Source organism: Poecilia reticulata, linkage group LG20 (assembly GCF_000633615.1).
Source record: "Poecilia reticulata strain Guanapo linkage group LG20, Guppy_female_1.0+MT, whole genome shotgun sequence".
Taxonomy (NCBI): Eukaryota; Metazoa; Chordata; class Actinopteri; order Cyprinodontiformes; family Poeciliidae; genus Poecilia; species Poecilia reticulata.
The window spans coordinates 4,921,184-4,930,663 of NC_024350.1; the positions used below are offsets into that span (position 1 = coordinate 4,921,184).

Here is a 9,480-nt window from a genome sequence, read left to right on the forward strand (position 1 = left end):
CCCTTCCCTCCGTTCAAGACCTTTCATCCCGGCGCTGCGTGTCCCGAGGTCGAAACATCGTCAGAGACCCTTCACACCCACAGCATGGATGGTTCTCCCTGCTGCCCTCTGGAAAGAGGTTTCGAAGCATCCGGTGCAGGACATCCAGGTTCCGAAACAGCTTTTTTCCACTTGCCATTAGACTGCTGAACTCCCAACCGTATTGCACTTGAAAATCTGGTCTCCACATTATATCTGCCTCTTGCAYAGAACAAAGAACTCTTTTACTGTTATTCCTTCACTCTATATTTTTCTATATTTATATACGTATTTACTGTCCTGAGCTGTATGCAACGAAATTTCGTTTTGTATTCACCTTGTGTATGCAATATGACAATAAAGTTTAACTAACTAACTAACTAACTAACTTTGGTACATTTAATAACATTTCAAACCCAGCGCAGCATTGAGCATGAAGTAATGCTGATGTTTGCAGGAGTCCCTCTGGTCTACGAGTCGTTCAACTGGCAACATGGAGTGTTTGTTGGAGCTGCAATGAGATCAGAGGCCACAGCAGCTGCAGAGCATAAAGGTACATGCCTTTACACACCTAACTGGTATATTGGGGATTAATAATGCTGCACATCCTTAAGAAGTCTTACATTAATGTATTAGGTCTTAAATTTTATCCGTAATGATCTTAAAAAGTCTTAAATTTGAACCTGTGGAAACCCTACACTGGTACATAACCTTTTCCCAGGCCCATTTTTTTTGATTGACTGTGTTATTTTGCTTTTCGTCCAGGTAAGGTGGTCATGCACGACCCGTTCGCCATGCGTCCGTTCTTTGGCTACAACTTTGGCGACTACCTCGCCCATTGGCTGAGCATGCAGACCAGGAAGGCCCCCACCCAGCTGCCCAAGATCTTCCACGTCAACTGGTTCAGAAAGGACCCTGCCACTGGCGCCTTCCTCTGGCCCGGGTTCGGAGAAAATGCCCGCGTGCTGGAGTGGATCTTCAAGCGCTGCGGCAGAGAGAGGGAAGAGGAAGCAGCCAAGAAGAGCTACATTGGCTGGTTGCCAGAAGATGGCGCCATCAACACTAAAGGTCTGGGCAGCAAGGTGGATATGGGCGCCCTGTTCGATGTGCCCAAACCATTCTGGCAGAAGGAGACCAAGGAGCTGAGAGCGTACTTCACTCAGCAGGTCGGAGCGGATCTGCCCGCTCAGGTGGAGACGGAGCTGAAGGCGTTGGAGGACAGAGTCCACGCTTAGATGAGCCAGGAACAGGAAGCTAATCCAGACGAAGAGAGGCACTCAGGAAACGGGATTCATCAGGGTCAGTTAGAGTCTATGACTGGGTTCAGGTGCAGAGGAGATCATGTTGTCTGAGAAAACAGCTTTTCCTGTGATAAATTAAGACATAAACAAGTTTTTAGATCAGATGATTGAACCTTCTCTGTGCCTGTGAACACAGTTCTCAAAAATGCAATAGCTACGTTTTGGACACTATTAATGCTGCAACAGTTGCTTAAACGCGGCTCAGTTTGCAGTTCAACTCGTACCTACTTTCAAAAGCCACGTTCACACTGTGGATCTCGATGCTCAAATCTGATTTTTTTTGGGAATCACATTTTTTTTGTTTTTGTTTTTGCACAGCCTTTCATTCCATTACTATTAAAATGTTGACCGTATTTGACTTCCGTGGCGACTGTTCGCGGTTACAAATGTGCAAAACAACGATAGATTCACACAGCAATCTTTGGTGCAGAAACCATGAAAAACAATGTGTATTTACGTTAATGTGCCAGCAGGCACTGAGAAGGAATTGCACCAGTAAAAAGAGAGCGAAATTCAGCATTTTGTTTGGTGCGACACATCACTGTGACGGGGAGATGCTGGAAAGAGCATTTAAGAAAATTATTTGAGTTGGATTCAGCACCACATGTAGACTCACACTTATTCTAAAAAGTCTGACATGGTAACTCGACATTCCACATTCCTCAAAAATCAGGTTTGAGCCAATTCACCTGCAGTGTGAACGTATCCTTAGAAGGACTTAACATCACTACCTCCGTCCAAACATACCTGCCGGCATGTTGCTGATGTTCAATCAGGGTGACCATAAAGTGCCTTTGTAGAGTTTACAGACTGAAGACCAAAGAGCTTTTTTTAAAGAAAGTTTTTACTCATTTAAAGTTTTTTTTTTAACTAATAGTGTCATGAAATGCATTTTAATATTAAGTTAAGCTCAACTTGATGAAGATGTCTGCCAACTCCTCACTACAGTTTTTAAGATTTCTACAAATTATTCTCTCTGCCATTTGTGTAATGATTGTGATTAAACGGTTTGATATCAAATCTCAGCTGATGTTTACACTCAGTTTGTGAAAAGTCGGACCAATAAATGCCTCGGAGATTATCAGGTATTTTCAAGTTTGTTTTTTCAATGAAAGTGCAATGTATAAGAATTTTCACATGTGGGAACAGTGACTTGAAAAATAAATGGTGCCTTTGAAAACATTTACTGTTTTGTTTCGCTTTTTTCTTTAAAACATTAAATAAAAAGCCAGTGGGGTTCATAACAACCATCTGTCACTTCATCTACAGACGTGCCTGCTTATGAACCCAAAATAGAAGTGCTGCAAATATTTCCTGCAAATAACAGAACTAAAAATAATAGAGGAACTGAGACCTTGTTTTTGAAACAGCCTACAAGTTAGTTTTCATTTTAAAACCGTTTTTATTTTTGAAAAATATGAATGAGAAACATATGAAAAGATAATCATATAAAACAAGAACGGAAAACATATTTACAACTAAGACACTTCACTTCAGTCAATACATTAGTTACAGTCTTTATGATAAACCCGAAGAAAAGAAAAAAAAACAACTTCCTCTATTTTAAAGTTTCCTCAGATCACAAGGAAACATGAGAGACGTCTGCAGTATGAAAGCTGCTGATGGAGTTTAGTGTGCAGGCAGAGACTGAAATGCATCAAGAGGAGAAAAAGAAATGAGCTTCTGAAACAGGAGCAACACCTGATTGGACAGAGTCATGATGTGACAACAGAGGAGAAGAGAAGCCAAACTTAACTTTAAATTAGAATAAGATAATTAACAGAGAGAGAGAGACTCTGTTAGCTCTGTGTCAGTAAAACTGATTTAAAATGTGAGAAACATTGAGATTTAAAGCATCATGTTAACCTGATGAACACTTGAGCTCTGACAATATTAACATTTGTTTAAATGCCACCAAGACGTTGCTATTTCCTACATCAAAATAATTTTGCTTTTCTTTTTTACTTTAAATACATTTTTTGGGGGGTGGAAGGCATATTTTAAACCAAATAAAATATTTTCACCTAAAAAAAAAAATGTATAGAATGTTAAATAATCAGGTAAAGGTAAAACAAATTAGGAGTAACTTGCAAAAAATACAATTTCTTTGAAGATTTTAAAGGATGTAAAAACACACACACACACGCACACACACACACATATATATATATATATATATATACATATGTCTTTTCATAAACTGACAATGAGGCAGTTTATCAGCAGGAGAAATACCAATTTAGTGTTGGACCAAATCTGTTGGACCAGTGATGGACTGGTGACCTGATAGACTGGTGAAAAGTGACTACTGTTCATCAGTCTATCACATCAGTCCTCTATGTATCCTTGATGCTCATGATGCCTGGTCCTGTCACTCTGTGGACATCGTCTGCTTCTCCTGTGCCCTGAGGACAAGAGTCAGTGAAGGAATGTCAATCTGTTGGTTTTGCAAAACACTTTATTGGAAATAAACTGTTTTGAATGGAATTACAAAGGTTTTAACTTAAAAAATTAAAATGAAAAAAAAAATATTGGTGAAAAAACATATTCATTCAGTTTGACCACTTTTCTTTTGAATCCATCCTATAAATATGTCATAAATACAAAACAGGCTGAAGTTTTGATGTTTTTTCTGCTCTGACTGATTGAGCAAATTAAAATGTGCTTCAGTGAAGAGTCAGTTATGTCAGCAACATTTTTAGGTTGTCATCATGTAAATAAATAAATTAATTAATTAAAATATATTTAGATTATCACTTTCAGGAACTGAAAATAAATTTCCTCTATGCTAATAATTTAAACTGACCTCTATCTTTAAAAGGAAGATAGTGGTCAGCTGAAGATGTTGTCTACAACAAAATGTTTCCTAAAAGTTTCACATTTTGTTATTGACTGAAAATAAATATTGGGTTTAATTAGCTTACCTTCGTTTGTATGTTGGATAATTTAAACCAGCTGAAAGACAAAAATCAGAATATTAACAAATTTCAACATGTAACAGAGACCAGCAGGTCTGCAGCTCATAGAAAAACATTTATTACCACTGAAAGATGCAGAATGCACTGAATAGCATCAATGTTCCCAGAATCCTCAACGTAGCATAGACCCCAACTCCTAACACTTGATGAAAAGAAATGTTTAACACATGAAGGATTTTAACAAAATAAATGAAATATTTAACATGAATCATGTTAACATCAACCTGTCTCTCCATTTTGAGTAAAAGTTGACACAATTTCAAATCAACTTTTAAAGATTTAGTTCTATTAGCTAAACATTTTGGCTGCATGCATGGAGAAAAGCCTCTTATCTTAAATAAATTCAACATTTCCGATATAAAAAAGAGATTATACATTCACAAGAAAGAGTAACATTTTACCTTCAGCAGTTAGAATCACTGATGATGTTTGATTCCCCAGATTATTTGTAGCCACACAGTAAAACTCTCCTCTCTCACTAACACTGAAGTTGTAAACCTGCTCCACAGAAACATTAAATGTTCCCTCTTTGCTCTTTCTGAACCAGGTGAATCTGGGTGGAGGTTTGGCTCTGCTGGAGCAACTCAGCTCCACCCAGCTACCTGCTGACACCAAACCTGATGGACTGATGGATGCTGAGGTGTTTCTAGGAGCATCTGAGGAAAGTGAGACACGCATGAACTTTATCGATCAGAAACAGGAGATCCATAACCTGCTGACCGAATCACTTACATGAAACACTGAGAGTCACTTCTGTCTCTGCTGTCTTGTTTCCTCCAATCACATGATATCTGGCAGAACATCTGATGTTGTAGCCATCATGTGTGTCTGACAGAGTGATGATCTCCTGGATTTTAGTTGTAAAAGTTCCATTTGTTTTTTCCTGTGTTTGACTGAGAGAGTCTTGTTGGAGATTCCAGGTGAGTTCAGGAGGTGAGTTTGGACAGGGAGTGAAAGCTGAGCAGGTTACAGTGACAGACTGATGCTCCTTCAGGTCAGAGGGAACATTAATGCTGGGACTCCAAGGAGAATCTGGGGTTTCACATCAGATGCACATTTAAAAAAATGAACATCTAATTACATTTTCTTATGTATAAAATAAATTAAAATGAGCATATTTATACAATGCTTTACTATTTCTATATTAACCAATTAAAAATGAAGTCTTACTGCATGTATGCGATTTTCTAGTCATTATTGTCTGTGCAGCACATCTACATATTTGCAGTACTGCAGTTATTTTAATGACGATTGAGAAAGAAAAAAAAATTCAAACAACTTTCATTAACAGATGATTATTATTAAATAAATAAAAGTTTATTTTTCCAGACATGAATAATAAAAACTCATTGATTAAGTTTATAATAAGGCAGGAGGTGCTTAAATTTCACATTAATGTACTGTAGATCATTTAAAGTGCTATTTATTTAAACTAAACATTCTGCCAACTGCAGATTTTTCATTCAATATTCTTTTCCTTACTGACAGTTTTAATGTGGTTCTGCACAGCTACATCATGATGGATAGCTGAATATGAAAAAGAAAAATAATTTAAAGCTTTAAAACAATTCTAGACAAAATCAAATTGATTATTTTTTATTGAAAAAGGGATTATTAAGCAGTGTTGTAGTACTCGAAGTTTAGTGGAAATATCACTAAACTTGCAGCATACTGTCTAGTTTGTTTGTTAACATCTTTGTTTTTCCTGGATGCAAAACGCACCGATTAAAATCGAAACAATAACCTGACTTGCTAATTACTTGTTTCTGTTATTTTCTTCACTCCCTTTCCCACCCTTCACTGGCACGCGGCACTCCAAGACATGCACAGTGGTTTTCTTTGAACCAAAGAAGATGTCTGTCTAATCATCAGTAATAGAATAGCACTACAAATAATAATAATAAAAAATCAGATGGTGACAACTAATTAAGCAGCGCTTTGCTTTCATAGATGGTGGGGACTATGAGCGTTTTTTTGTTCTTGTAATGCTCTGTGTTCACTGCAGTAGCTATCATTATTCTATTTAATTATATATATTGATATTTATTTAATTAGCAAATAAATAATACACAGGACGAAAGAGCATGCTCTTGCTCTTCGATTGTTTTTATCACCTATCATGTGGCAGACATGCACTGTGTGCTGCCTGGCTTCACGCAGTGGGAGAGAGGGTGAGAACAGTCATGGTGTGCGCTTTGTGCTTGATTACTTCTTGCTTGTTGCTCTTTGGTCAGTGTTGATAGTTGGGCGTTGTTTATTGTTAGTGCATTGCCTTAATTGCAATATTTTATGGTGCAGAGAGTGGTGGTTTCTGACATGAATGATATGGTCAAACGCCCAAGGCGTTATCTTTTAAGGATGGCATGAGACCACCACGGATTGTACAATTTTATTATTGGTTAAATTTTTTTCAGCTCTAAGTATTTAATATCCAGATGTTTAATGAGAATGTGAATCTTTCAGATCAATTTGAGAAGCAATTTTTATCCTGTTTCACATTTTATTGTGTCATACAGCACTGGGCCCTGATCTTGGTCTTGACTTGGTCTCGTACCCTAAAAGTCTAGGTCTTTTCTCGGGTTAGGTGGTCTTGACTATAACATTGTTTAGTATTTTCTCTTAAACCAGAGATAATTTCAGTGTCAAGATGAATGTTAATGTTACTGTTTTATAAAGTAAAACCTCTCTTACCTTTAACATTTATTTGAAGAGGATCAGCACAAGCTGTTGTTCTGAATGGTCCATTCTCAATCCTGAAGAAGTATTTGTCTGTATAACTTGTATTTAAATCAGGAAACAGAGTGGTGCAGTTTCTCTCTCTCAGGTTTCCAGTGATATTCAGTGGATATTTGTTAACTGACCTACTGCTGTTGAAAATAACTACATTTGGATCGCTGCTAAAATCTGTGTCATTTTTCATCCAGACTCCATTGGTAGTTCTCCTGCTGACAAACTGCCTCATTGTCTTAAAGCTACATGGGATTTCCAGACAAGATCCACTTAGAGCTTCAATCTCCTTTGGTGCTGTGATCAAGAGGGCTACTGGTTTGTTTTGACAGTAGTCAGCAAAAACACCTGTAAAATCAGACAAATGATGAATATTATGTGGAGCTAAATCTATTTGCAGAGAAACGTCATGATCCACAAACTCCAGTTAAGCTGCAGCAGGTTACATGTGGATCAAATATTTCAGACTAGAAATGATTCATGTGAATGAAAGGAAGAGGACAAACATCTCACCAGGAAGAAAGAAGACACTCAGTAACATGATGACTGTCAGCATGTTCTCAGACAGACTTTGATAGACCTTCAGACTGGAAACCAAACATTTAGATCATTTATTAAAGTAGTTCTGAGGTCAGAGGTTTAACTCATTGTAAATTAACTCTGAATGCTGTTTGCACCCAGGAGCTTAACACACATCTAGAACTGATGTGTGGAAGACGACATTAGGAAAAAACTAATCCTCTTTGCTTTTCGAAATTATCTACAACACTCAAATCAAAATCTTCAACTTTCTTTCAATGTCTGTTGAAAACTGAAATATTTTCAACAACAATATGTGTTTTTGACAATATGTACAGTGACAGAACTCGATTAAATATTTGGTTAAATCAACACAATCAACAATGTAAACGTACCTGAGTTTCTGCAGATAAAATGAGAATAGTGTCAGTTTTACAACCAGTTGATTATTAGGATCAGTTGATCAGCAGAAGAATGAACATCAACCTTATCTGTGAACAGACAAGTTAGAAAAAAAGAGTTTCCCTTCGTCATGCTTTGAGAAACAGGAAGTCAGCTCTGTCTGCTCATTTTGCCATCATGAAGTTGTCCAATGAAGCCCGGAGCTACTGAATATGAGTGATTATTTATAATTCCATAGTTATATTTAGCTATGATTGCTGATAGGTTTGTTCACAAAACAAAAATACCAAACAAAGTACAGAAAATATAAAGCCACCTGTCATAACCTTTGATGGTGAGATTTGTTAAAAGTTTGTTCCTGGGAGTTGCCTGCAGAACTTATAAAACTACTTCTTGTTTTTTGACTTCTCAGCTTTGTCAGCAATTTGTAAAAAGCTGACAGTTCACAACTGAACAAGTTTTCATGAAACTCTGCAGCGAAGAAATACTGTATCAATGTACTATTTTCGAGTTTGCTGCATGACTATGTTTTTATGTTTTAACGAGTAACTCTACAAGTCAAACAGCAAAAAAAACAAGAAAAAAAACAGGAATGGCTAATATTTTAAAGTGACCGGGAATAAGACTGATTGTATTAAATAATTGTTTGAGCTGGGAAAGTATATGGAGGACCAATGACAAAAACACGTATGTAAGGAAAAGGAAAAACAAAAACTATAGATTTCTGCTTTTATTTTAATTATGTCAGTTTTGGTCCTCCATAGTAGTAGTGTTGCATTGATTTGCTACTTAATCCTGACCTCTTGAGACCTTTGGAGGGACAGGAGCTCATTGTTAAAAAGGGGCGCATAAAACAAGACCCTACAAAACTTTACAACAATGTAACAACCGATATTCATCAAAAATCTAATATGGATTCGTATCATAATATATCATTGTCTGCTCATGTTCCCATTAAAACTAATAAGATCGACCACATCGCCTCAGTTGCAAAGTTATTGCACTAACTCCCTGTAGCTAAGAGAATAAACTTTAAAATGCTTCTGTCAATTCATAAATCATTGATTGACTCAGAGTCAAAATACATTACAGATTTGATGAATCAACCTTCAGACCACTCAGGTCTTCCTCAGCTTTTCCAGATTCGTAACCAAACATGGAGAAGCAGCATTCAGTTTTTAACTTCCAGAAACTACAAAACTGCTGAAACACTGAGTTCCTTTAAATCAAAGCTAAAAACCCATTTGTCTAGAGCTGCTTTTCAAATTCAAATTCAAAAATACTTAATTAATGCCAAAGGGAAATTTAATGTTGCTGTATCACAGCAAGATTCTTCAAACAGCCATTGAAGATGGTGATGGTTGTCGGCATCACATCTCAGACACTAACAACCATCTTACCTAGAGCAGGTTGAATATCTAATCACGTAAACTATTCAGCCTCTCCATGTATATAAACAGTCTTAACATTATCAGTTAAAATATTTGGGAAACAATAATATTTTTATCTCAAATTTTCTTAGATACCTTCAGCAA

General features: G+C 36.8%; 2 protein-coding genes across 2 annotated transcripts in view; one reads left to right on the top strand and one right to left on the bottom strand.

The window, feature by feature from the left end:
* pck2 (phosphoenolpyruvate carboxykinase 2 (mitochondrial)) overlaps nucleotides 1-1,253 on the top strand; it is an 11,242-nt gene extending 9,989 nt beyond the window's left edge. The window contains exons 10-11 of the mRNA XM_008438417.2: nucleotides 476-571; nucleotides 784-1,253. Coding sequence (XP_008436639.1) covers nucleotides 476-571; nucleotides 784-1,253 — 566 coding nt within the window. The remainder of the gene's footprint in view (nucleotides 1-475; nucleotides 572-783) is intronic.
* Nucleotides 1,254-3,534: 2,281 nt separating this feature from the next.
* Nucleotides 3,535-8,044, bottom strand: LOC103482331 (vascular cell adhesion protein 1-like). The gene is made up of 8 exons (XM_017302000.1): nucleotides 7,939-8,044; nucleotides 7,538-7,611; nucleotides 6,989-7,372; nucleotides 5,030-5,329; nucleotides 4,699-4,953; nucleotides 4,361-4,439; nucleotides 4,244-4,274; nucleotides 3,535-3,724 (listed from the first exon to the last, which is right to left on the bottom strand). Exons 2-8 carry the CDS (start codon nucleotides 7,578-7,580, stop codon nucleotides 3,656-3,658), a joined length of 1,161 nt encoding a protein of 386 aa, XP_017157489.1. The 5' UTR covers nucleotides 7,581-7,611; nucleotides 7,939-8,044; the 3' UTR covers nucleotides 3,535-3,655.
* Nucleotides 8,045-9,480: the final 1,436 nt, after the last annotated feature.

What these genes read in the sequence shown, in the direction of transcription:
- LOC103482331 (XM_017302000.1), bottom strand. Translation starts at nt 7,580, where the DNA reads ATGCTGACAGTCATCATGTTACTGAGTGTCTTCTTTCTTCCTG. An exon ending in AGTGACTCTCAGTGTTTCAT is followed by an intron (nt 4,954 to 5,029) that starts GTAAGTGATTCG and finishes CACTTTCCTCAG; the next exon opens with ATGCTCCTAGAAACACCTCA. An exon ending in AGTGATTCTAACTGCTGAAG is followed by an intron (nt 4,440 to 4,698) that starts GTAAAATGTTAC and finishes CTTTTCATCAAG; the next exon opens with TGTTAGGAGTTGGGGTCTAT.